General features: G+C 44.9%; 1 protein-coding gene across 1 annotated transcript; it reads right to left on the bottom strand.

The window, feature by feature from the left end:
• On the bottom strand, positions 1-27,016 carry LOC110500068 (probable polypeptide N-acetylgalactosaminyltransferase 8). The gene is made up of 11 exons (XM_021577211.2): positions 26,724-27,016; positions 7,258-7,504; positions 6,656-6,822; positions 6,333-6,516; positions 6,048-6,245; positions 5,730-5,844; positions 5,364-5,549; positions 4,976-5,113; positions 1,243-1,338; positions 924-1,088; positions 1-793 (listed from the first exon to the last, which is right to left on the bottom strand). The coding sequence occupies exons 1-11, from the start codon at positions 26,914-26,916 to the stop codon at positions 659-661; spliced, it is 1,824 nt and encodes a 607-aa protein (XP_021432886.2). The 5' UTR covers positions 26,917-27,016; the 3' UTR covers positions 1-658.
• Positions 27,017-27,843: the final 827 nt, after the last annotated feature.

Consider the following 27,843-nt stretch of genomic DNA (forward strand, 5'->3'; position numbering starts at 1 on the left):
AACAGGAATAATATTTATTATTTATTGCATTTACATTCAGGACCAAGGAGAACACAGCTCAATAGCATTCCACATTCTGTGAAGAAACTGTACATCTGTCCCCATGAAAATATGTAAAACCAATAGATCACTTAGATTACACAGTCATCTCACTGCTGACCACCAGCTTTTCAAAGCATGATGATATTGATGTGTTCATAACAAAGTGGGAAGGTGGTAATTACCAGTTGTGAAGTCGTAAATACCAGTTGGATGCATTCACATGCATTGAACTCATTGAGAAACTCAGATAGGCTAAGAGCCAAGAAGCTGCATCAACCATAAACTGTAAGTACAGATATCATGTTTGTACAAAAATTATAGTGTTCAAAAACATTTAAGGACATCTTTTTGTAAATAATGTTTTGTTGTTGCATTGAACTGCTGAAAATGATGATAAAAGGGTAATTTCGTCAGAGGTCAGCATGTGGGAGAAGTCGGACCTCAGGGAAGATAGACGAGTTTCCCACTAATAATTACCAGTTGGAGGGGCGTACAAGTGGACTTTTACCAGTCGTATGTGGTAAATACCACCTTCCCACTTGCTTATGATTGCAGCATAACTCCTATAGTCCTGCTGTATTGTCTCTGGTACAGTAGGCCTAACTATCTCTGTGTATCAGAAGTCTTTAATCAGATTCTGTATGTTCCAGTGCTGCCCACTACACTCCTGAAGGATGAGCTGGTAGTAGGTGTCCTCCCCTGGTGCAATCTCCAGACATCTCTTTGTCTGTCTGTTCTGGATGGCTTTTCCCTGTAAAATACAACAAACATTCTACTGTACAGCATCACAATAATAAAAAAATGAAAAAAGTCAAAGACATCTCCGTTGTTTCCAACAATTTATAAGCATCAAATTCCCTATTTCATTTTTAAGTGCTTACCTGTTGGAAGTCCCAGAGCATGTGGAATCCCTTCTGCTGGGCCACCTTGCACTCATACAGTCCTGGGGTTCGAGTGCCAGTGTCCACCAGACAGCGATTACTGTTGTACTTGTGAGACTTGATGCCCCCAATGTAGATCTCCCCACTGGCTCGATAATAACAGTTCTGGACAGAGAGTATAGATATTTAGGCTTTTCTGAGTCTGTGGTATTGACAGTACTTTGCATTGTGGCATGGATTGAATACCAAGTCTGCCATGGGATGAACCATATTATACATGTAGTTAAATTATAAGATATTAAGCAATGTTTCTACAAACCTGTGGACCAAAATAATGACATCCATATAAAATAGGTGTGTTCCCTGGAACTGGGCCTTGATCTATACAGAGATCCATCTTCTGGTCATTGACCAGCTGTTGATTTTATGGACAGAGATTAAACAGTTATAAAAGTGCAGATTCCTATCCTGATTTATGACCCTGCATCCTATTGAAAAAAGGATGCCATGCATGCCACTAAACACAGTTTGTGAGGAAAAAGTTCCAGAACAACTGTAACATTTTAGCATCACTCACAGCTCCATAACCAAGCAAGTCACCCAGGGGGTCTAACATGGGATACACGTTATTTTGTACATAATGTTTCTGCAACCGTATCTGACGGCAAAAAATAGCTCCTGGATATCAGGACAGCGATCACTCACCTCGGATTAGACACAGATTTTTTTCTTCAACAAGCAAGACGCACAGGACCTTCTCCAAACACCCAACAGGGCCAACATCCCCGTTATTTGCCAGAGGAAGAAACGCAGGTAGAGAGCACACAGAACAGGATGCCTCGTGAGGACCCGCAGAAAGCTGCTATTAACGTCAATATTACTCGCCAACGTGCAATCATTGGACAATAAATTAGACGAGGTACGATCGCGAATATCCTACCAACGGGACATCAAAAACTGTAATATCCTATGTTTTACGGAATCGTGGCTGAATGACGACATGGATATTCAGCTAGCGGGATATACGCTGCACCGGCAAGATAGAACAGCAACAGTAAGACGAGGGGGGGGGGGGGGGGGGGGGTCTGTGCATGTTTTGTAAACAACAGCTGGTTCACAAAATCTAAAGAAGTCTCTAGATTTTGCTCACCTGAAGTAGAGTATGTTGTGATAAATTGCAGGCCACACTACTTGCCTAGAGAGTTTTCAGCTATACTTGTCGTGGCTGTTTATTTACCACCACAGACAGATACTGGCACTAAAACCGCACTCAGTCAGCTGTATAAGGAAATAAGCAAACAGGAAACCCCTCACCCAGAGGTGGCGCTCTTAGTGGCCGGAGACATTAATGCAGGGAAACTTAAATCAGTTCTACCAAATTTCTATCAACATGTTAAATGTGCAACCAGAGGGAAAAAACTCCACACACAGAGACGCGTATAAAGCTCTCCCTCGCCCTCCATTTGGTAAATCCGACCACAACTCTATCCTTCTGATTCCTGCTTACAAGCAAAAATTAAAGCAGGAAGCACCAGTGACTGGGTCTATAAAAAAGTTGTCAGATGAAGCAGATGCTAAACTACAGGACTGTTTTGATATCACAGACTGGAACATGTTACGGGATTCTTCCGATGGCATTGAGGAGTACACCACATCAGTCACTGGCTTTATCCATAAGTGCATCGAGGACGTCGTCCCCACAGTGACTGTACGTACATACCCCAACCAGAAGCCATGGATTACAGGCAACAGTCGAGCTAAAGAGTAGAGCTGCCGCTTTCAAGGACTCTAACCCGGAAGCTTACAAGAAATCCTGCTATCCCCTGAAATGAACCATCAAACAGGAAAACTGTCAATACAGGGCTAAGATTGAATATTACTACACCGGCTCCGACGCTCGTCTTATGTGGCAGGGCTTGCAGACTATTACAGACTACAACAAGAAGCACAGCCGCGAGCTGCCCAGTGACACAAGCCTACCAGACGAGCTAAATCACTTCTATGCTCGCTTCGAGGCAAGCAACACTGAGGCATGGATGAGAGCATCGGCTGTTCCGGAAGACTGTGTGATCACGCTCTCCGTAGTCGACGTGAGTAAGACCTTTAAAGCAGGTCAACATACACAAGGCTGCAGGGCCAGACGGATTACCAGGACGTGTGCTCCGGGCATGTGCTGACCAACTGGCAGGTGTCTTCACTGACATGTTCAACATGTCCCTGATTGAGTCTGTAATACAAATATGTTTCAAGCAGACCACCATAGTCCCTGTGCCCAAGAACACAAAGGCAACCTGCCTAAATGACTACATACCCGTAGCACTCACCTCGATGGCCATGAACACCATTATCCCAGAAACCCTAGACCCACTCCAATTTGCATACCGCCCAAACAGATCCACAGATGATGCAATCTCTATTGCACTCCACACTGCCCTTTCTCACCTGGACAAAAGGAACACTTATGTGAGACTGCTATTCATTGACTACAGCTCATTCAACACCATAGTACCCTCAAAGCTCATCACTAAGCTAAGGATCCTGGGACTAAACACCTCCCTCTGTAACTGGATCCTGGACTTCCTGACGGGCTGCCCCCAGGTTGTAAGGACAGGTAGCAACACGTCTGCCACGCTGATCCTCAACACTGGAGCACCCAGGGGTGCGTGCTCAGTCCCCTCCTGTACACCCTGTTCACCCACGACTGCATGGCCAGGCACGACTCCAACACCATCATTACATTTGCAGACAACACAACAGCCTGATCACCGACAACGATGAGACAACGATGAGACAGCCTATAGGGAGGAGGTCAGAGACCTGGCAGTGTGGTGCCAGAATAACAACCTATCCCTCAATGTAACCAAGACTAAGGAGATGATTGTGGACTTACAGGAAAAGGAGGACCGATCACGCCCCCATTTTTACTGACGAGGCTGTAGTGGAGCAGGTTGAGAGTTTCAAGTTCCTTGGTGTCCACATCACCAACAAACTAGAATGGTCCAAACACACTAAGACAGTTGTGAAGAGGGCAGGACAAAGCCTATTGCCCCTCAGGAAACTAAAAAGATTTGGCATGGGTCCTGAGATCCTCAAAAGGTTCTACAGCTGCAACATCGAGAGCATCACTGCCTGGTACGGCATTGCTTGGCCTCCGACCGCAAGGCACTACAGAGGGTAGTGCGTACGGCCCAGTACATCACTGGGGCTAAGCTGCCTGCCTTCCGGGACGTCTACAACAGGCGGTGTCAGAGGAAGGCCCTAAAAATTGTCAAAGACCCCAGCCACCCCAGTCATAGACTGTTCTCTCCACTACTGCATGGCAAGTGGTATCGGAGTGCCAAGTCTAGGACAAAAAGGCTTCTCAACAGTTTTTACCCCCAAACGACAAGACTCCAAAACAGGTAATCAAATGGCTACCCGGACTATTTGCCTTGTGTGGCCCCCCCAACCCCTCTTTTACACTGCTGCTACTCTCTGCTTATCATATAAGCATAGTCACTTTAACTATACATTCATGTACATATGTATATACTACCTCAATTGGCCCGACCAACCAGTGCTCCCGCACATTGGCTAACCGGACTATCTGCATTGTGTCCTGCCACCCGCCACCCACCACCCGCCAACCCCTCTTTACGCTACTGCTACTCTCTGTTCATCATATATTCATAGTCACTTGAACCATATCTACATGTACATACTACCTCAATCAGCCTGATTAACCAGTGTCTGTATGTAGCCTCGCTACTTTTATAGCCTCGCTGCCGTTTTTCACTGTCTTTTTACTGTTGTTTTTATATCTTTACTTACCTATTGTTCACCTAATAGATGTTTTTGCTCTATTGGTTAGAGCCTGTAAGTAAGCATTTCACTGTAAGATCTACCTACACCTGCTGAATTCGGCGCACGTGACAAATAAACTTTGATTTGATTAGATAATGAGTTGGATGTATGACCCTGCATCCTATTGAAAAAGGATGCCATGCATGCCACTAAACACAGTTGGTGAGGAAATAATTATCGAACAACTGTAACATTTTAGCATCACTCACAGCTCCATAACCAAGCAAGTTACCCAGGGGGTCTAACATGGGATACACGTTATCCAGATACCACTGGAAGGGTTTGCAGTTCAGTCTCTTTCTCAACTTCTTCCTCTCTGAAACATCCCCAATGTCTATGCCGTGATCCTGTGGTGAGAAAGACGATTTCCAAATCAGAAACACAGGCCACCTATTATCCACGTTTGCTTACTGCCATCATTTTACATGGATCCTATGATCTTTATTGTGGCATTGAGTAATAGACCATTTTTTAAATAATATTGACTGTCTAGTCTACTTATTTTCAAACACAAGGCATGCAAAACAGCAATCATTGCTATTCTATAGGAACAGCTGAACAAAACCTACTGTTTGATTGGTTTGTTGTGTACAGTACCTTCAGTGGGATGTTCCAGGCAATGTTGACATTATGTTTGTAGTCATCCATCCAGACCTCAGCCACTCTCAGAGCATTCCTCTTCATTGTAATGCTCAGGTCGGGGAGATAGGGTTTATGGGCCCTCTCGATGTGGGCTATTTTAGAACAAGGTATGACCTCGACACTTCCACCACATAGCCACACCTCGACACACCAAACACCAAGAGAGAAGGAAGAGTTTATAGATATGGACTGAAGTGTCTGGATGTTGGATGTAGATTGGTTTGTTCAAACTGAATGACTCAAGGACAAAAAGTAATTCTGCAAACACAAGTCTGCTTTGATTTCAAACATTCATTTAGAAACTGTAGCAGAGGGGCTTACCCGGATACCCAGTTCAACATTTTCCCCTCCATAGATCTTCATACCACCATCCAGAGCACCAATTTCCCCAAAGAACAGGCGATCAACCACTAGTATGCCCATAATGGAGGGGCTCCTGACAAACATACAGTACAAATCATGGTCATTTCCACATTGGGAGAAGTGACATTCATTTAATGAATATATAACGCAAAATAATAGTCCAGGTGTAAATATTAGGTATGATTTTCATCCCAATGCTGTGCTTTCCTTATCGTCTATTCAAACAGATTTGTGAAACTGGACTATCATCCTATACTGAAATCACGAACAACTCACTTTCCTGGCTGTGACTCGTCTTTCAAGGCATACCACTCAGGTCTGAAGGACTCATACATACACCACAGGGCCCAGTCAAAGGCATCTGCAGCAGGCACATAACGTGTGACTGTCAAGTCATCGAATTGGACGTTGTCAAACACCGGTGTCAACACCAACGTGCGGTCCTCCTTTATCCGAGCTAACAGAGGCTCCGCCCTGTTCACAGAAACACAGAGTCAAAACACCATGTTGGGGGGGGGGGGGAATTCAGAAAGTCTCACTGAGATATTTCATTTAGACTACCATTCCACATGGACCTCTATGTGGGCGTCCAAGATGGCCACCACATCTCCTTCAGCTTCCCTCCACCCTGAGAGGCGGGCCTGTGTGAGACCGAGCTGCTCTGAGTGTCTCACTCTCTTCACCAGGCCTGGACGCTCTTCATGGATGAAGCTGATGTAGGCATCCAACTTCTCCTTTAGATCGTCTGTGAAAGCACACAATTGCAAATCGGTGGTGCACAACAAACGTTGAAAGCCACACCTTTCAATCAAAGTTCAATCTAAATGTTAACAATTGTAATTTCAAATGTTTCTATATGTAGAGAAGAGACCAAATATGCAAACCATTGGAGCTGTGGTCATCCACCAGTATAATGTCTTTGAGCAGGCGTCGGGGGGTCTTGTCTATGATGCTGCGGACGGCTCTCTTGATGATTGACAGGGCCTCGTCCAAGTAGATCAACACCACGCTGATGGTGGGCAGGTCATGGGGATACTGGTGCTTAGCACACCTAACAGGCACAACAAACACATTTGGTCCACCTCATGTCATTCATTCACTTCACCAAGCTGCTGTTTCACTCTTAAAGTGATTGCCAATTTCAATATCATTGCGAGAGCTTGGACAGCATTTTTGTCAAAATGTATTTATTGACATAGCCTCGCTCTGTTCAATGTTCTCTACCTATATAGTACTCTAAATACCCCATTTCACGTTGTTCAGTTTAAAAGAATACAAGATAAAAAATTGCTCACACCGTTCAAACGAATGAGAGGTAGAACCTTATTAGATAGATAAAACCTTCTAATTCTAAGGTCACGATTGCTCAAATTGCATTCACAGTGCTGAGATGGAATTGACCTCGGATGGCCGCAATGCAACAGACTGTGGTTAGAATTTATGATATTGAGTTGGAGTTGGAGGAGGGATGAGGAAAATGATTTACTTAGGATCGCGAGTATCAGGGATTTCCCTGTTCAGGGGTAGTCTGTCACTCAGGAAGGCGTTGTATCCATACATCTGAAACAGCCCCTCTGCCTCTTTCTGCTCCTCCTCTGAGAGCTCATCACCCCAGCGTGTAAACAGAGCTGAGTTGGGGTACACCTTCTTCACCACCTTCCTGTCCTTCTTGACCTCGGGAGCCTTCACAGCCTGCCCCTCTTTCAGACTGCTCCCGTCGTTGATTGTCTTCACTGTGGACACACATGACAGCTGTTCATCACACTGTAATAAATGTGTTATGACTGCCAGAATCAACATGAGTCACTCCTTTTGATGCAAACAGAGCATGATCTCATATACATAGCTTCAGTCACTGTTTTATGTGTTTTTTTAAAAGTTGATAATAAGGTTTTTGTTTATTATTGTTTTATTTTATTTTTTGGGTAGGTCAGCTTTAATATTGCAGATAGATTGTAGCTTCCATCAATGTAATTGTCAGCATCATTTCTAATCGTCAAAATATTTTTGGGTAAATATATAGAGTATATTTAAATGTGTATATACATACACATACCCACATATATAAATATACAGTATCACAAAAGTGAATACACCCCTCACATTTTTGTAAATATTTGAGTATACCTTGTCATGTGACAATACTGAAGAAATGACACTTTGCTACAATGTAAAGTAGTGAGTGTACAGCTTGCATAACAGTGTACATTTTCTGTCACCTCAAAATAACTCAACACACAGCCATTAATGTCTAAACCGCTGGCAACAAAAGTGAGTACACCCCTAAGTGAAAATGTCCAAATTGGGCTCAAAGTGTCAATATTTTGTGTGCCACCATTTTCCAGCACTGACTTAACCCTCTTCCGCATGGAGTTCACTAGAGCTTCACATGTTGCCACTGGAGTCCTCTTCCACTCCTCCATGACAACATCATGGAGCTGGTGGATGTTAGAGACCTTGCACTCCTCCACCTTCCGTTTGAGGATGCCCCACAGATGCTCAATAGAGTTTAGGTCTGGAGACATGCTTGGCCAGTCCATCACCTTTACCCTCAGCTTCTTTAGCAAGGCAGTGGTCGTCTTGGAGGTGTGCTTGGGGACATTATCATGTTGGAATACTGCCCTGCGGCCCAGTCTCCGAAGGGAGGGGATCATGCTCTGTTTCAGTATGTCACAGTACATGTTGGCATTCATGGTTCCCTCAATGAACTGTAGCTCCCCAGTGCCGGCAGCACTCATGCAGCCCCAGACCATGACACTCCCACCACCATGCTTGACTGTAGGCAAGACACACTTGTCTTTGTACTCCTCACCTGGTTGCCGCCACACACGCTTGACACCATCTGAACCAAATAAGTTTATCTTGGTCTCATCAGACCACAGGACATGGTTCCAGTAATCCATGTCCTTAGTCTGCTTGTCTTCAGCAAACTGTTTGCGGGCTTTCTTGTGCATCATCTTTAGAAGAGGCTTCCTTCTGGGACGACAGCCATGCAGACTAATTTGATGCAGTGTACGGCGTATGGTCTGAGCACTGACAGACTGACCCCCCACCCCTTCAACCTCTGCAGCAATGCTGGCAGCACTCATACGTCTTTTTTCCAAAGAGAACCTCTGGATATGACGCTGAGCACGTGCACTCAACTTCTTTGGTCGACCATGGCGTGGCCTGTTCTGAGTGGAACCTGTCCAGTTAAACCGCTGTATGGTCTTGGCCACCGTGCTGCAGCTCAGTTTCAGGGTCTTGGCAATCTTCTTATAGCCAAGGCCATCTTTATGTAGAGCAACAATTCTTTTTTTTCAGATCCTCAGAGAGTTCTCTGCCATGAGGTGCCATGTTGAACTTCCAGTGACCCGTCAGTATGAGGCAATGTGAGAGCGATGACACCAAGTTTAACACACCTGCTCCCCATTCACACCTGAGACCTTGTAACACTAACGAGTCACATGACACCAGGGAGGGAAAATGGCTAATTGGGCCCAATTTGGACATTTTTACTTAGGGGTGAACTCACTTTTTTTTGCCAGCGGTTTAGACATTAATGGTTGTGTGTTGAGTTATTTTGAGGGGCCAGCAAATTTACACTGTTATTCAAGCTGTACACTCATGTAACGGCTTTCTTCCTGGGAAGGAGAGGACAAAAGCGCAGCGTGCTGAGTGTCCATCTTATTTAATAATAAATACAAACAGAACACTTCAAATACAAAATAACCAATGTGGCAAAACCGAAACAGTCCTATCTGGTGCAGAAAACACAAAGACAGGAAACAAACACCCACAAACAAACAGTGAAACCCAGGCTACCTAAGTATGATTCTCAATCAGAGACAACTAATGACACCTGCCTCTGATTGAGAACCATACTAGGCCGAATCATAGAAATCCCAAAATCATAGAAAAACAAACATAGACTGCCCACCCCAACTCACGCCCTGACCATACTAAATCAGGACAAAACAAAGGAAATAAAGGTCAGAACGTGACAACTCACTACTTTACATTGTAGCAAAGTGTAATTTCTTCAGTGTTGTCATATGAAAAGATATGCTCAAATATTTACAAAAATGTGAGGGGTGTACTCACTTTTGTGATATACTGTACATACACTACCGGTCAACAGTTTCAGAACACCTGCTCATTCAAGGGTTTTTCTTTATTTAGACTATTTTCTACATTGTAGAATAATAATGAAGACATCAAAACTATGAAATAACACATATGGAATTATGTAGTAACCAAAAAAGTGTTAAACAAATGTTACATTTGAGATTCTTCAAATAGCCAGCCTTTGCCTTGATGACAGCTTTGCACACACATTTTCTCAACCAGCTTCATGAGGTAGTCACCTGGAATGCATTTCAATTAACAGGTGTTCTTTGTTAAAAGTTGATTTGAGGAATTTCTCTCCTTCTTAATTAAAGCGTTTGAGCCAATCAGTTGTGTTGTGACAAGGTAGGGGGTATACAGAAGATGGCCCTATTTGGTAAAAGACCAAGTCCATATTATGGCAAGAACGCTCAAATAAGCGAAGACAGTCCATCATTACTTTAAGACATGAAGGTCAGTCAATACGGAACATTTCCAGAACTTTGAATGTTTCTTCAAGTGCAGTCGCAAAAACCATCAAGCACTATAATGAAACTGGCTCTCATGATGACCGACACAGGAATGGAAGACTCAGAGTTACCTCTGCTGCAGAGGATAAGTTCATTAGAGTTACCAGACTCAGAAATTGCAACCCAAATAAATGCTTCACATAGTTCAAGTAATAGACACATCCCATCATCAATTGTTCAGAGGAGACCGCATGAATCAGGCCTTCATGTTCGAATTTCTGCAAAGAAACCACTACTAAAGGACACCAAAAAAGAAGAAGATACTTGCTTGGGCCAAGAAACACGAGCAACAGTGTTTGGTCTGGTGAGTCCAAATTTTAGATATTTGGTTTCAACCGTCGTGTCTTTGTGAGACACGGTGTGGGTGAATGGATAGTATCCACATGTGTATGGGAAATGGTGTTATGGTGTTGGGGTGCTTTGCTGGTGACACTACCTATGATCTATTTAGAATTCAAGGCACTCTTAACCAGCATGGCTACCACAGCATTCTGCAGCAATACGCCATCCCATCTCATTTGGGCTTAGTGGGACTATCATTTGTTTTTAAACAGGACGAAGACCCAACACACCTCCAGGCAGTGTAAGGACTATTTTACCAAGAATGAGACTGATGGAGTGCTTCATCAGATGACCTGGCCTCCACAAGACCTCAAACAAATTGAGATGGTTTGGGATGAGTCGGACTGCATAGTGAAGGAAAAGCAGCCATCACGCGCTCAGCATATGTGGGAACTCCTTCAAGACTATTGGAAAAGCATTCTGGGGAAGCTGGTAGAGAGAATGCCAAGAGTGTGCAAAGCTGTCATCAAGGCAATGGGTGGCTATTTGAAGAATCTCAAAAGTAAAATATGCACTGCTCAAAAAAATAGAGGGAACACTAAAATAACACATCCTAGATCTGAATTAATGAAATATTCTTATTAAATACGTTTTTCTTTACATAGTTGAATGTGCTGACAACAAAATCACACAAAAATTATCAATGGAAATCAAATGTATCAACCCATGGAGGTCTGAATTTGGAGTCACACTCAAAATTAAAGTGGAAAACCACACTACAGGCTGATCCAACTTTGATGTAATGTCCTTAAAACAAGTCAAAATGATGCTCAGTAATATGTGTGGCCTGCGCGTGCCTGTATGACCTCCCTACAATGCCTGGGCATGCTCCTGATGAGGTGGTTCTCCTGAGGGATCTCCTCCCGGACCTGGACTAAAGCATCCGCCAACTCCTACAGTCTGTGGTGCAACGTGGCGTTGGTGGATGGAGCGAGACATGATGTCCCAGATGTGCTCAATTGGATTCAGGTCTGGGGAAAGGGCGGGCCAGTCCATAGCACCAATGCCTTCCTCTTGCAGGAACTGCTGACACACTCCAGCCACATGAGGTCTAGCATTGTCTTGCATTAGGAGGAACCCAGGGCCACCCGCACCAGCATATGGTCTCACAAGGGGTCTGAGGATCTCATCTCAGTACCTAATGGCAGTCAGGCTACCTCTGGCGAGCACATGGAGAGAAATGCCACCCCACACCATGACTGACCCACCGCCAAACCGGTCATGCTAGAGGATGTTGCAGGCAGCAGAACGTTCTCCACGGTGTCTCCAGACTCTGTCACGTCTGTCATGTGCTCAGTGTGAACCTGCTTTCATCTGTGAAGAGCACAGGGCGCCAGTGGCGAATTTGCCAATCTTGGTGTTCTCTGGCAAATGCCAAACGTCCTGCACAGTGTTTCGATGTAAGCACAACCCACACCTGTGGAAATCAGTCCCTCATACCACCCTCATGGAGTCTGTTTCTGAGCGTTTGAGCAGACACATGCACATTTGTGGCCTGCTGGAGGTCATTTTGCAGGGCTCTGGCAGTGCTCCTCCTTGCACAAAGGTGGAGGTAGCGGTCCTGCTGCTGGGTTGTTGCCCTCCTACGGCCTCCTCCAAGTCTCCTGATGTACTGGCCTGTCTCCTGGTAGCGCCTCCATGCTCTGGACACTACGCTGACAGACACAGCAAACCTTGCCACAGCTCGCATTGATGTGCCATCCTGGATGAGCTGCACTATCTGAGCCACTTGTGTGGGTTGTGGACTCCGTCTCATGCTACCACTAGAGTGAAAGCACCGCCAGCATTCAAAAGTGACCAAAACATCAGCCAGGAAGTATAGGAACTGAGAAGTGGTCTGTGGTCCCCACCTGCAGAACCACTCCTTTATTGGGGGTGTCTTGCTAATTGCCTATATTTTCCACCTGTTGTCTATACCATTTGCACAACAGCATGTGAAATGTATTGTCAATCAGTGTTGCTTCCTAAGTGGACAGTTTGATTTCACAGAAGTGTGATTGACTTGGAGTTACATTGTGTTGTTTAAATGTTCCCTTTATTTTTTTGAGCAGTGTATTTTGATTTGAACACTTTTTTGGTTACTACATGATTCCATATGTGTTATTTCATAGTTTTGATGTCTTCACTATTAGTCTACAATGTAGAAAATAGTCCAAATAAAGATAAATCCTTGAATGAGTAGGTATTCTAAAACTTTTGACCCCACCGGCTAGGTACAAGGTTGTCAAGTTTATAAACATCAGCTTTGAGAATTTCCTTGGGGGGCTTTGGCTTTTAGGACCAACCCTGCCAGGCAGGCTCAGAATATTGAGGGGGCGGTGCTGCTTTAGTAGTTCTCTGGCTGCAGTCATCTTTCTGATTTGACTGCATATTTGGTATTTTGGTATTTTATTAGGATCCCCATTAGCTGTTGCAAAACCAGCAGCTACTCTTCCTGATGTCCACACAAAACATGAATCATGACATAATACAGAACATTAATAGACAAGAACAGCTCAATGACAGAACTACATAAAACATGTTTTAAAGGCACACGTAGCCTACATATCAATGCATACGCAAACTATCTAGGTTAAATAGGGGAGAGGCGTTGTGCCGCGAGGTGTTGCTTTATCTGGTTTTTGAAACCAGGTTTACTGTTTATTTGAGCAATATAAGATGGAACGGAGTTCCATGCAACAATGGCTTTATATAATAAGGGTATGCTTTCTCAAATTTGTTCTGAATTTGGGGACTGTGAAAAGACCCCTGGTGGCATGTCTGGTGGGATAAGTGTGTGTGTGTCAGAGCTGTGTGTAAGTAGACTATGCAAACAATTTGTGATTTTCAACACATTCATGTTTCTTATGAAAAGAAGAAGTGATGCAGTCAGTCTCTCCTCAACTCTTAACCAAGAGAGACTGGCATGCATAGCATTTATATCAGCCCTCTGATTACAATGAATAGCAAGATGTAGTGCTCTGTTCTGGGCCAGCTGCAGCTTAACCTTGCATCACTGGACCACACAACTGGACAATAATGAAGATTAGACAAAACTAGAGCCTGCAGAACTTGCTTTTTGGAGTGTGGTGTCAAAAAAGCAGAGCATCTCTTTATTATGGACAGACCTCTTCCCATCTTTACAACCATTGAATCTACAGTGCCTTGCGAAAGTATTCGGCCCCCTTGAACTTTGCGACCTTTTGCCACATTTCAGGATTCAAACATAAAGATATAAAACTGTTTTTTTTTTTATGAAGAATCAACAACAAGTGGGACACAATCATGAAGTGGAACGACATTTATTGGATATTTCAAACTTTTTTAACAATCAAAAACTGAAAAATTGGGCGTGCAAAATTATTCAGCCCCTTTACTTTCAGTGCCGAAAACTCTCTCCAGAAGTTCAGTGAGGATCTCTGAATGATCCAATGTTGACCTAAATGACTAATGATGATAAATACAATCCACCTGTGTGTAATCAAGTCTCCGTATAAATGCACCTGCACTGTGATAGTCTCAGAGGTCTGTTAAAAGCGCAGAGAGCATCATGAAGAACAAGGAACACACCAGGCAGGTCCGAGATACTGTTGTGAAGAAGTTTAAAGCCGGATTTGGATACAAAAATATTTCCCAAGCTTTAAACATCCCAAGGAGCACTGTGCAAGCGATAATATTGAAATGGAAGGAGTATCAGACCACTGCAAATCTACCAAGACCTGGTCGTCCCTCTAAACTTTCAGCTCATACAAGGAGAAGACTGATCAGAGATGCAGCCAAGAGGCCCATGATCACTCTGGATGAACTGCAGAGATCTACAGCTGAGGTGGGAGACTCTGTCCATAGGACAACAATCAGTCGTATATTGCACAAATCTGGCCTTTATGGAAGAGTGGCTAGAAGAAAGCCATTTCTTAAAGATATCCATAAAAAGTGTTGTTTAAAGTTTGCCACAAGCCACCTGGGAGACACACCAAACATGTGGAAGAAGGTGCTCTGGTCAGATGAAACCAAAATTGAACTTTTTGGCAACAATGCAAAAGGTTATGTTTGGCGTAAAAGCAACACAGCTGAACACACCATCCCCACTGTCAAACATGGTGGTGGCAGCATCATGGTTTGGGCCTGCTTTTCTTCAGCAGGGACAGGGAAGATGGTTAAAATTGATGGAAAGATGGATGGAGCCAAATATAGGACCATTCTGGAAGAAAACCTGATGGAGTCTGCAAAAGACCTGAGACTGGGACGGAGATTTGTCTTCCAACAAGACAATGATCCAAAACATAAAGCAAAATCTACAATGGAATGGTTCAATAATAAACATATCCAGGTGTTAGAATGGCCAAGTCAAAGTCCAGACCTGAATCCAATCGAGAATCTGTGGAAAGAACTGAAAACTGCTGTTCACAAATGCTCTCCATCCAACCTCACTGAGCTCGAGCTGTTTTGCAAGGAGGAATGGGAAAAAATGTCAGTCTCTCGGTGTGCAAAACTGATAGAGACATACCCCAAGCGACTTACAGCTGTAATCGCAGCAAAAGGTGGCGCTACAAAGTATTAACTTAAGGGGGCTGAATAATTTTGCACGCCCAATTTTTCAGTTTTTGATTTGTTAAAAAAGTTTGAAATATCCAATAAATGTCGTTCCACTTCATGATTGTGTCCCACTTGTTGTTGATTCTTCACAAAAAAAATAAAGTTTTATCTCTTTATGTTTGAAGCCTGAAATGTGGCAAAAGGTTGCAAAGTTCAAGGGGGCCGAATACTTTCGCAAGGCACTGTATATGTTTTGACAATGACAGTTTACAATCTAAGGTAACGCCAAGTAATTTACTCTCCTCAACTTGTTCAACAGCCATGCCATTCATTACCAGATTCAGCTGAGGTCTAGAACTTAGGGAATTATTTGTACCAAATATAATGCTCTTAGTTTTAAAGATGTTAAGGACCAGTGTATTACTGACCACCCATTCCAAAACAGACTGCAACTCTTTAAGAGTTTCAGCGACTTAATTTGCTGTGGTTGCTGATGCGTATATGGTTGAATCATCAGCATACATGTACACACATGCTTTGTTTAATGCCAGTGGCAGGTCATTGGTAAAAATAGAAAAGAGTAGCTACCCTGCGGTACACCACACTTTGCATGTTTGACATTAGAGAAGCTTCCAAAAAAGAAAACTCTGAGTTCTATTACATGGATAGCTCTGAATCCATAATATGGCAGAGGTTGAAAAGCCATAACACATACGTTTTTTCAACAAGTTACTGTCAATAATATCAAAGGCTGCACTGAAATCTAACAGTACAGCTCCCACAATCTTCTATCGATTTCTTTCAACCAATCATCAGTCATTTGTGTCAGTACATGTTCAGTGTCCTTCTCTCGAAGCATGCTGAAAGTCTGTTAATTTGTTTACAGAGAAATAGCATTATATTTGGTCAAACACAATTTTTTCCAACTGTTTGATCAGAGCTGGCAGCAAGCTTATAGGTCTACTGTTAGAACCAGTAAAGGCCGTTTTACTGGGTTGCGGAATTACTTTGGCTTCCCTCCAGGCCTGAGGACAAAGACTTTCCTCTCGGCTCAGATTAAAGATATGAGAGATAGGAGTGGCTATAGAGTCAGCTACCATCCTCAGTAGCTTTCCATCTAAGTTGTCAATGCCAGGAGGTTTGTCATTATTGATCGATAACAATAATTACTTCACCTCTCCCACAGGAAATTAAAATTCAAACTTGCAAAGCTTTTCTTTCATTATGCATGAATGCATGAACACAATGGCTTACTGTTCGTTGTTGGTATTTACTAAGTTTGCAAATTAAGTAATTATACAAATAATTGGCAACATCAAACAGTTGTGATGAATAAGCCATCTGATTCGATAAAAGATTCAGTTGAATTTGTCTTTCTGCCCCTAATTTCATTTAAAGTAATCCAGTTTTTTTTCCATCATTCTTTATATAATGTATTTTGGCATTATAATACAGTTGTCTTCTTTTTGAGTTTAGTTCAGCCAGTCAGATGTGCAGCCAGACTCTCCTTTTGCCTCTCCTTTCAACCATAGTTTTTCAATTCCTCATCAGTCCATGGAGCCTTAACAGTTCTAACAGTCAGTTTCTTAAAAGGTGCATGTTCATCAATAATTGGAAGAAGCTATTTAATAAATTCATTAAGTGCAGCATCTGGATGCTCCTCATGAATCACAGACCAAATATTTTTAACATTCTCCACACAAGAGTCGCAACAAAATATTTTGTATGATCTCTTAAACACTAATTAAGGCCCAGCTATTGGAACTTTGGCTTCCCTGGATATAGCTACCATTGTGATAACTGCAGCCAATGGGCATGGATACAGCTTCAGAACAAAGTTCTACAGTATTAGTAAAAATGTGATCGATACATGTGGATGATATTGTTCCTGTAGCGTTGGTAAACACCCTGGTAGGTTGATTAATAACCTGAACCAGATTACAGGCACTGGTTACAGTAAGAAGCTTCATCTTGAGTGGACAGCTTGATGAAAACCAGTCAATATTCATGTCCCCAAGAAAGTAGACCTCTGTTTACATCACATACACAATCAAGCATTTGACACATTATTTAGAGATTGACTGTTAGTACTTGGTAGCCTAACAAAAGGCTTTAGATGTGCCAAGTGAACCTCTGTCACGAACCGGCTCAAAGCCCGTAACAAAAGGGAGACAACGTGGAGGTAAGGAGTAACAAAATAGATATTAAATAAAGCAACTAAGGAAAATATACAATGGTGTGTGTAATCAGTAGTGTAAGTGAATGTTTTGCATGCATGAATGTGATAATGCAGGGTGTTGAAAGGTGCCAAAGCAAACAACCAAAAACCACAAAGAAACACAACAAAATCTATAAAGGTGTCTGCATGGAGAGAGTCTCTTCCATGAATGTATTATTTATTTATCTATTTATCTTTATTTATCTATTTATCCTGGGACACACCGGGCCCAGGTGTTTCCCAAGTAGCTGACCACACTCCCAACTCCGCCCACCGGCATCCTAATAAGGAAACAAGAACAAAGAGAGAATACGGCAGACAGAGTGGCAGGGTCGTCACATTCCCCCCCCATAAAACCGGGGACCAACAAGGGCCCCGGAACAACGACACAGCCTCTGCGTCCCAAATTGACACAGCCTCTGCGTCCCAAATTGACACAGCCTCTGCGTCCCAAATTGACACAGCCTCTGCGTCCCAAATTGACGAGGGTTTACATGTTCACACCTCCACCTGCCCCAGCCAACATCCTCCTCCCCAGACCTCAGCAACCTTTGCGCATAGGAAGCAATGTTTAAGAGGAAAGAAGAACACAAGACCAGGAGAGAACAGACAGGAAAGATAGAACATGACAACCCCAAACAATGGTCAGTCACGTAAACATTCAGGAACTTGGCACAAAAGTCCACAACAGCTACAAACTCCAACGAAAGAACATCAGGGACCTTCTTAATTTTTACAACAACTCCCAACGATTCATAGTCACTTCCAACGATTCGTAGTCACGTCCAACGATTCATAGTCACTTCCCAAAGTAACAGAATTTCACTAATTTCAATCATTCAACCTTGTAGTGTTCAGCGATCTTCAACAGCTGTTCTTTAGTACATAATTCTAACAGTTCCTCTGATGGAAAGCGAATGAACTCATCTACATGAGACACCATAGTTATAAGTAAATAATCTTGCTCAACCCCTCTGCTGAGCACATTAGACCACAACCAAAGAAATGACAATCACCCTGAGCACCACAGAAGAGAGATGGGATACGGAGCTTCCCCAAAACCTACAATAACTCAACCCTAGTCTTTGTGCAGATTTGCGGTGGGAATGTACGCACTGTAGCCACCTGGCAAGGAAATAAAACTCCCCAGCATGCTGGCAAATGCCACCAAGCCACGGATGTGCCCCCGAGACAACTGCCCAGTCCAGACACCACACAAAAATAACAAACATTTAACCATGCCCAACATGTCCAAAAATGACACGTCGCTAAGCCTATCAGGGGAAAAAGGCTATAGCTCCGGGTAGCAAGTTCCACTACCCTACCCAAATCTCCCACCGAGGTACACAACCGATTACTCACCTCAGACTGACATCCCAACAGAAAGTAGAACAAGATTTTCCAGGCTGGGCAGGGCCTGGAAACTAACCATTATACTCTCCAACGCAGCACACAAACCAAACAACAAAGGCAAACAATACTGGACCTATCTAACTCAAAACAAAATATGCAAACCAAACACGTACCTCCACGGTCTCCCAACCCAATACATTCAAATATCCCGGATGAGCCCCCACTTGTCACGAAACGGCTCAAAGCCCGTAACAAAAGGGAGACAATCGTGGAGATAAGGAGTAACAAAATATATATTTATTAAATAAGTAACTAAGTATAATATACAATGGTGTGTGTAATCAGTAGTGTAAGTGAGTGTTTTGCATGCATGAATGTGATAATGCAGGGTGTTGAAAGGTGCCAAAGCAAACAACCAAAAGGCCACCAAGAAACACAACAAAATCTATAAAGGTGTCTGCATGGAGAGAGTCTCTTCCATGAATGTGGAAGAGGTCTATTTATCCTGGGACACACCGGGCCCAGGTGTTTCCCATGTAGCTGACCACCCTCACATCTCCCCCATAAGCATTTCTGTCTCTTCTGTAGATGTTATATCCGTGTATTGCTACTGCAATGAATTATCTAAGTGTGTCTCAGAAATGGCTAATATATGAATGTTATCTGATGTTAGCAAATTATTGATTTCGTGAACCTGATTTCTAAGGCTACATATATTAATATGGGCTATTTTCAGCCCTTTCATGGATAGCTTATAAGAGGATAGACATAATATTGAAAAGAGCAAACAAAGCTAGAGAAAAAAATATACATTCAGCAGTCCATTAATCAATTGTGTGTGTGTGTGTGTGTGTGTGTGTGTGTGTGTGTGTGTGTGTGTGTGTGTGTGTGTGTGTGTGTGTGTGTGTGGCTCTCTCATCCCTTCCATGCTTCTGGGAGGGAGGGTGGACAATGAGCCTGTTATGGCGAATGTAAGCAATTTCCCATGCTGTCACGCCCTGACCGTAGAGATATTTTTATTCTCTATGTTTAGTTGGTCAGGGTGTGACTCGGGTGGGAAACTCTATGTTCTGTGTTTCTATGTTTTGGCCGGGTATGGTTCATACTTAGGCAGACTTTTTTCCTTTTGTATTTTGTGGGTAGTTGTCTTTTTTAGTCGCCTGTATAGCCCTTGTAAGCTTCGTGTTCGTTTTTGTTGTTTCTTGTTTTGTTGGCGACATTTATAATAAAGAAAAACGTACGCTCACCACGCTGCACCTTGGTCTGGTAATTTCCTCGACGACGAGCGTGACACATGCACTCTGGTAGCTTTCATGGCTGCAATTAGTTATTTCCTCTTCTGGTGCACAGCTTCAGGATATTCCTCATTTAGGATGATGATATGATATGATATGATATGTCCCTCTCAAGTTCTTGGCTCTTTCCAGAACAGCTTCCTTGTCCTTGAACCTCAGGAACTTGACCACTATCAGCCCGGGCCTGTCACCTGGGCCGGTTGTGGGCTTTCCGGTCTTGTGGGCGCGCTCCACCTCAATCTTCATGTGGTCCATCTTCAATTTCTCAGAGATCATTTCCCTCACTTTGTCCTCAGGTAATAAATACATAAACTATATTTATAATTTATTTAAAAATGTATATCCCATATCTGCACAAAATTGAAAGCTCTCTCAACACCCCTGCTCACAAACACACATGAGCTCTGGGATTTGCAACCCTTACTGTATCCTTTTTCACTCGCTTAACCCATCACAATACATCTGCACATACCCACATACTGTGCCTTCTATGTCCTCTGTTTGCTGTGTTTTATCTCTTCCATGTTGATTGAGTACTTTTGTGTTCCAGTTCCTTATATTTGAAGATGCATTATTTCACTAATTATTTGTTATTGTAATGCTGTCTTATCAATTTATGAAATACTATTATTGGAAAGTCTAATACTCATTATTTTCCAACATCTAAAAAAAAAGGTGTGCGTAACTGGTGGCAGTGAAGTCAGACGCAGGAGAGGAGAACTAGGTAATAACCAGAGCAGTTTAATACAAAACCAACAGCATCAAAATAACCATAATTTGTACAAAACCCGACTCGCACCAGTAACAAATGTGCATAAGCACTACAAACAAACAATTCCACACAAAGACATGGGAGGTACAGAGGGTTAAATACACAACACTTAATGAGGGAAATGAGAACCAGGTGTGTAGGAAAAGAAGACAAAACAAAATGGAAAATGAAAAATGGATCTATGATGGCTAGAAAACCGGTGACGCCTACCACCGAACACCACCCGAACAAGGAAAGGAACCGACTTGGGTGGAAGCCATGACACATCTAGAATGGTATAGTGTAGTTGTAGTTTATTTCTTTAACAATTGTTGTATTTTATTGCTTTTCTATACATTTTTTTATTACAATCCCTATTATGGCTGTCACAGGGGAACACCACGATCCTGGTCGTGGTGGATCGGTTTTCTAAGTGCTGCCTTCTCCTCCCTTTGCCCGGTCTCCCTACGGCCCTACAGACCGCTGAAGGCCCTGTTTACACACGTCTTCCGGCACTATGGGGTGCCTGAGGACATAGTTTCTGATCGGGGTCCCCAGTTCACGTCCAGGGTCTGGAAAGCGTTCATGGAATGTCTGGAGGTCTCGGTCAGCCTCACCTCGGGTTTTCACCCCGAGAGAAATCGGCAGGTGGAGAGAGTGAACCAGGATGTGGACCTGTCACCGTTTCAGTGCGTGTTGGGCTATCAGCCGGTCCTGGTAAGGTGGCAACAGAGTCAGACCGAGGCTCCTGCGGTGGAGGAATGGGTGCAGCACTCAAAAGAGGCCTGGAGAGCCGTCCAGGAAGCTCTGAAATGGGCCGGTGGGCGGCAGAAGGAGAGCGCTGACCGCCACCGCAGTGAGGCCCCTGTGCCGCCTGCCCTACTGGAAGCTGGGCCCGCAGTTTGTGGGGCTATTTAAAGTCCTGAGGAGAATAAACGAGTTGTGTTATAGGTTACAACTCCCCCTTACTATCGTATTAACCCCTCATTTCAGGTGTCTCTCCTCAGGCCGGTGGTAGCAAGTCCACTGCAGGACGTTGAGGTGTGGGAGGTCCCTCTGCCCCCCCTCCGGACATTGAGAGGGGCCCGGCGTACACTGTACATGCCATCCTGGATTCTAGTCGTCGGGTGAGGGGCCTGCAAGTACCTTGTGGATTGGGAGGGGTACGGTCCGGAGGAGAGGTGCTGGGTGCCAGTGGGGGACATCTTGGACCCATCTCTTCTGGGTGAGTTCCACCGCCTCCACCCGGATCGGCCGGCGCCTTGCCACCCGGGTCGCCCTCGAGGCTCGCGCGTCGGGGGGGGGGGTACTGTCACGACTCCCCTGCCTGTTCGGGCGGTGCTCGGCAGTCGTCGTAGCCGGTCTACTAGCCGCCACCGATCCCTTTTTCCTTTTCTGTTGGTTTAGTCTTAATAGTTGCACCTGTTCCTTTTTGTGTTTCTGGATTTTTGGTCTATTTAAGCCTGTTAGGCCCACTTAGGTTTGTGCGCGATTAATTTTGTTCACTGTCGGTTGTGGATGTGTTCTCCTTTTCTCCAGACCTGTAACGGTTTTCTGTATGTGAAGGAGAGTCGGACCAAAATGCAGCGTGTAGATTGCGATCCATGTTTTAATGAACAAACGTAAAACACGAATCAGTACAAACACTACAAAATAAAGAACGTGATGAACGTAACGAAAACCTAAACAGCCCTATCTGGTGAAAACACATAGACAGGAACAATCACCCACAAACACACAGTGAAACCCAGGCTACCTAAATATGGTTCCCAATCAGAGACAATGACGAACACCTGCCTCTGACTGAGAACCATATCAGGCTGAACATAGAAATAGACAAACAAGACATGAAACATAGAATGCCCACTCAGATCACACCCTGACCAATCAAAACATAGAAAATACAAAGTAAACTATGGTCAGGGCGTGACAGTACCCCCCCCCCCAAGGTGCGGACTCCGGCCGCAAAACCTGAACCTATAGGGGAGGGTCTGGGTGGGCATCTGTCCGCGGTGGCGGCTCTGGCGCTGGACGTGGACCCCACTCCATGACAGTTTTAATCCCCCTCCTAAACGTCCCTAAATAGGTTACCCACCACAATAATAACATGGGACAGAGGGACAGCTCGGGACAGAGGTAACTCGGGACAGATGGGTAGCTCAGCCCTGAGAGGAAGCTCAGCACTGAGAAGAAGCTCAGCACTGAGAGGAAGCTCAGGCAGGTGGTTGGATCCGGCAGATCCTGGCTGGCTGGCGGTTCTGGAAGATCCTGGCTGACTGGCGGATCCGGAAGATCCTGGCTGACTGGCGGATCCGGAAGAGTCTGGTCGACTGGCGGATCCGGAAGAGTCTGGTCGACTGGCGGATCCGGAAGAGTCTGGTCGACTGGCGGATCCGGAAGAGTCTGGTCGACTGGCGGATCCGGAAGAGTCTGGTCGACTGGCGGATCTGGAAGAGTCTGGTCGACTGGCAGATCTGGAAGAGTCTGGTCGACTGGCAGATCTGGAAGAGTCTGGTCGACTGGCAGATCTGGAAGAGTCTGGTCGACTGGCAGATCTGGAAGAGTCTGGTCGACTGGCAGATCTGGAAGAGTCTGGTCGACTGGCAGATCTGGAAGAGTCTGGTCGACTGGCAGATCTGGAAGAGTCTGGTCGACTGGCAGATCTGGAAGAGTCTGGTCGACTGGCAGATCTGGAAGAGTCTGGTCGACTGGCAGATCTGGAAGAGTCTGGTCGACTGGGTCGACTGGCAGATCTGGGAGAGTCTGGTCGACTGGCAGATCTAGAAGAGTCTGGTCGACTGGCAGATCTGGAAGAGTCTGGTCGACTGGCAGATCTGGGAGAGTCTGGTCGACTGGCAGATCTGGGAGAGTCTGGTCGACTGGCAGATCTGGGAGAGTCTGGTCGACTGGCAGATCTGGCTGCTCCATGCTGACTGGCTGCTCCATGATGACTGGCAGCTCTGGCTGCTCCATGCTGACTGGCTGCTCCATGCTGACTGGCAGCTCTGGCTGCTCCATGCTGACTGGCTGCTCTGGCTGCTCCATGCTGACTGGCTGCTCTGGCTGCTCCATGCTGACTGGCTGCTCCATGCTGACTGGCTGCTCCATGCTGACTGGCGGCCCTGGCTGCTCCATGCTGACTGGCGGCCCTGGCTGCTCCATGCTGACTGGCGGCCCTGGCTGCTCCATGCTAACTGGCAGCTCTGGCGGCTCCTTGCAGACTGGCAGCTCTGGCGGCTCCTTGCAGACTGGCAGCTCTGGCAGCTCCTTGCAGACTGGCAGCTTTGGCGGCATCCTGCAGACAGGCAGCTCTGGCGGCTCCTTGCAGACTGGCAGCTCCTTGCAGACTGGCAGCTCTATGCAGACTGGCAGCTCCTTGCTAACTGGCAGCTCCTTGCTAACTGGCAGCTCTATGCTAACTGGCAGCTCTATGCTAACTGGCAGCTCTATGCTAACTGGCAGCTCTATGCTAACTGGCAGTTCTGAACAGGCGGGAGACTCCGGCAGCGCTGTAGAGAAGGAAGGCTCTAACAGCGCTAAACAGGCGGGAGACTCCGACAGCGCTGGAGAGGAGGAGGGCTCCGACAGCGCTGGACAGGCGAGGCGCACTATAGGCCTGATGCGTGGTGCTGGCACTGGTGGTACTGGGCCGAGGACACGCACAGGAAGCCTTGTGCGGGGAGCTGCTACCGGAGGGCTGGGGTGTGGAGGTGGTACTGGAAAAACCGGACCGTGCAGGCGCACTGGAGCTCTTGAGCACCGAGCCTGCCCAACCTTACCTGGTTGAATGCTCACGGTCGCCCTGCCAGTGCGGCGAGGTGGAATTGCCCGCACTGGGCTATGCAGGCGAACCGGAGACACCGAGAGCAAGGCTGGTGCCATGTAAGCCGGCCCAAGGAGACGCACTGGGGACCAGCTGCGTAGAGCCGGCTTCATGGCATTAGGCTCGAGCCCGGCCGACACGCGGAGCTGGAATATACCGCACCTGGCTATGCACCCGCACTGGAGACACCGTGCGCACCACTGCATAACACGGTGCCTGTCCGGTCTCTCTAGCCCCCCGGTAAGCACAGGGAGTCTGCCCAGGTCTCCTACCTGGCGTAGCCATACTCCCTGTTAGCCCCCCCCCAAGAAATTTTTGGGGCTGCCTCTCGGGCTTCCTTGCCAGCCGTGTTCCCTCATATCGTCGGCTCCTCTCTCCGGCTGCCTCTGCTCTCCTAAGTGCCTCCACCTGTTCCCATGGGAGGCGATCTCTTCCAGCCAGTATCTCCTCCCAAGTGTAACAGCCCTTGCCATCTAAAACGTCCTCCCATGTCCATTCCTCTTTACGCTGCTGTTGCTGCCTGTTGACACGCTGCTTGGTCCGTTGGTGGTGGGTGATTCTGTAACGGTTTTCTGTATGTGAAGGAGAGTCGGACCAAAATGCAGCGTGTAGATTGCGATCCATGTTTTAATGAACAAACGTAAAACACGAATCAGTACAAACACTACAAAATAAAGAACGTGATGAACGTAACGAAAACCTAAACAGCCCTATCTGGTGAAAACACATAGACAGGAACAATCACCCACAAACACACAGTGAAACCCAGGCTACCTAAATATGGTTCCCAATCAGAGACAATGACGAACACCTGCCTCTGACTGAGAACCATATCAGGCTGAACATAGAAATAGACAAACAAGACATGAAACATAGAATGCCCACTCAGATCACACCCTGACCAATCAAAACATAGAAAATACAAAGTAAACTATGGTCAGGGCGTGACAAGACCGTTGGCCTGTGTTTTGGGCTGGTCAGTGTTATGCGCCCTGTATTTGGCGTGACTGTTTTATGCCAGAGAATAAATACTACAAATCAACCCTCTGCTCTCTGCACCTGAGGCTGTCATTTTGCGTTTTGGTTTGTTCTGTTGAACAGCTGTTTTTTCTGGACTGCGTTCCTGTTGTTCTGTGGCTACTGTTGTGGTCCTGTTCCTGTTCTTTGGACTTGTAAATAAAACGCCCTTTCTTGCAATTCGCTCTCTCCTACGCCTGACTCCACACCCACCTCTCCTAGGGAGAATCTGACAATCAGTGCATTATGACACTCACCAGGACTCCATCATCTCCTTGATTACCTGCCCTGTATATGTCACTCCCTTTGTTTCCTTCCCCAGGCGTCATTGTTGCTGTTTCATGTCTGTGCGCTGTTCGTGGTTCTTACTTTGTATTATGTTGTGTTTATTTATTAAAACATTCACTCCCTGAACTTGCAATCCGACTCTCAGCCCACATCATTACACTTTCTGTCTCGGAACATTTGGTTATCAATAAACAGTTTATCATCTACAAGAGCTACACGTTTCCCTTTCAATTTATTCTCCTTGAAGATTGGGTACAGAACTTTGCGCCATTCTGCAATTTTTTATGTTGGAGAATTACCTTGATGTAACTGTTGTAAAAGTGTTTTATTTTTTGTAAATGTAAAATGAAGCAATATGGCAAACTTTGGCACATAGAAGTTGATAGATCAAAACTGAATAAATGTAGTTCAACCAGCAACAGTATACAGGATTAAAGAACAATCTAAAGTGGTAATTTTATTTAATTCTTTATTAGTTTATTTAAACTCTTTATTTAATTGGGAACAGATTCCCTTCTACAATCATCACTGTGAAGTGTGAATGAACTTTTTCTGGGATCAACTCTACATGTAGGCGCAGGCTAGATTCTAATGTGTTCTCAAATACTCCCCTCTAAATCTGCCCAACCAGCCACAACAGTGGCAGATTGCAGTCCAGGTACAGTACTTGGACAGAGCTACTGGTATTTCTCTTCCAGGTAAGTCAGAGGTAAATGAAGGAGATTGAGACTTACCCAGCTTCTCGATGTGAGCCTCCATCTTCTCCAGCCTCTTGAGAATGTCCTGGCCCCTGGCCGATTCATTCTGATGGGCCCCCTGCAGTCTCTCCCCATGAGAATGAACCTCCCACTTAATGGATGTGATGTAGAGTATTCCAGCAGCCATGGCCAGCAAAGGGGCCAGCTGTCGAACCCAGCCTAGCCTCATCGTCCCTAAGCGTGTGAGTGCTCAGCCTGGGGATACAGACAGGATGGCCTTCCTCTATCACTCTCTCACTAAGATCCAGGCTCGCCTGAAAGGAGGAAGTGTGAGGTGCACCATACCTGGCTGGCACTCAGGGGGTGTGAGTTTCTTATCCTAATATTCAAATTAATTTCTGACTAAAAGCACACAGTTACTTTTATTTGACTTTGGGCCTTGAATCTTTACATTGTAACTTGATAGCCTTTTGTCTTGAAAGATCTAAGCACAATGAAATACCAACACCTTTTTTAAATACTTGAGAAAGGATTCAGGATATGTTGTATCCTGTTAGAATGAATTTGCACAACTGAACAGGTTCAATTCAACCATTAATTTGGCATTCAAGTCATTGTTGATTGGAATAAATGCCGAAAGTCACAATACTACAGGTATACTAAAAGTATCTGTAATAAAAAAAATGTCCCGAACAACAATTCAAGCAAAGCCAACATAAAGTGATAATGTATTGGGCCTATAGCTTACTGCACAAACATCATTGCTACAATACTGTTTTTAATTGGTTAATTTAGCATAGGCTTACATTTTTTAAGTTGTGTAAAAGCCATTGAGACTATTCTTGACATGTCATTACTGACCCCTGAAGAAGATGTTCCAAATTGTAATTTGTTCAATATGTTGCGAATTTGCAAGTCGTATGATACTGTATGTTATGAATTCCAATTAGCTAGGTGGCTAACGCTAATGTTAGGTGGTGGCTAACATTAGCTAGGCTGGGGTACCTGCATGGTAATCATCTATTATTTCACTACCTGCATGGTAATAATCTATTGTTTCATTAACTAGCTGAATGTTTGTGTTATACAGCATCAAAATGATCTGAGGTCCAATCAAATGGGCAGAGGCAACCAATTTATTCAATTACATGTTCAT

This window comes from Oncorhynchus mykiss, chromosome 21, assembly GCF_013265735.2.
Source record: "Oncorhynchus mykiss isolate Arlee chromosome 21, USDA_OmykA_1.1, whole genome shotgun sequence".
NCBI classification, from domain to species: Eukaryota; Metazoa; Chordata; class Actinopteri; order Salmoniformes; family Salmonidae; genus Oncorhynchus; species Oncorhynchus mykiss.

Excerpts from the sequence above, each read along its gene's own strand:
- LOC110500068 (XM_021577211.2), bottom strand. The coding sequence starts at position 26,916 with ATGAGGCTAGGCTGGGTTCGACAGCTGGCCCCTTTGCTGGCCATGGCT. Across the intron at positions 5,550-5,729 it reads ATGTTGAACTGGGTATCCGG|GTGTGGCTATGTGGTGGAAG; the intron begins GTAAGCCCCTCT and ends TGGTGTGTCGAG. Across the intron at positions 794-923 it reads TGCTCTGGGACTTCCAACAG|GGAAAAGCCATCCAGAACAG; the intron begins GTAAGCACTTAA and ends TGTATTTTACAG.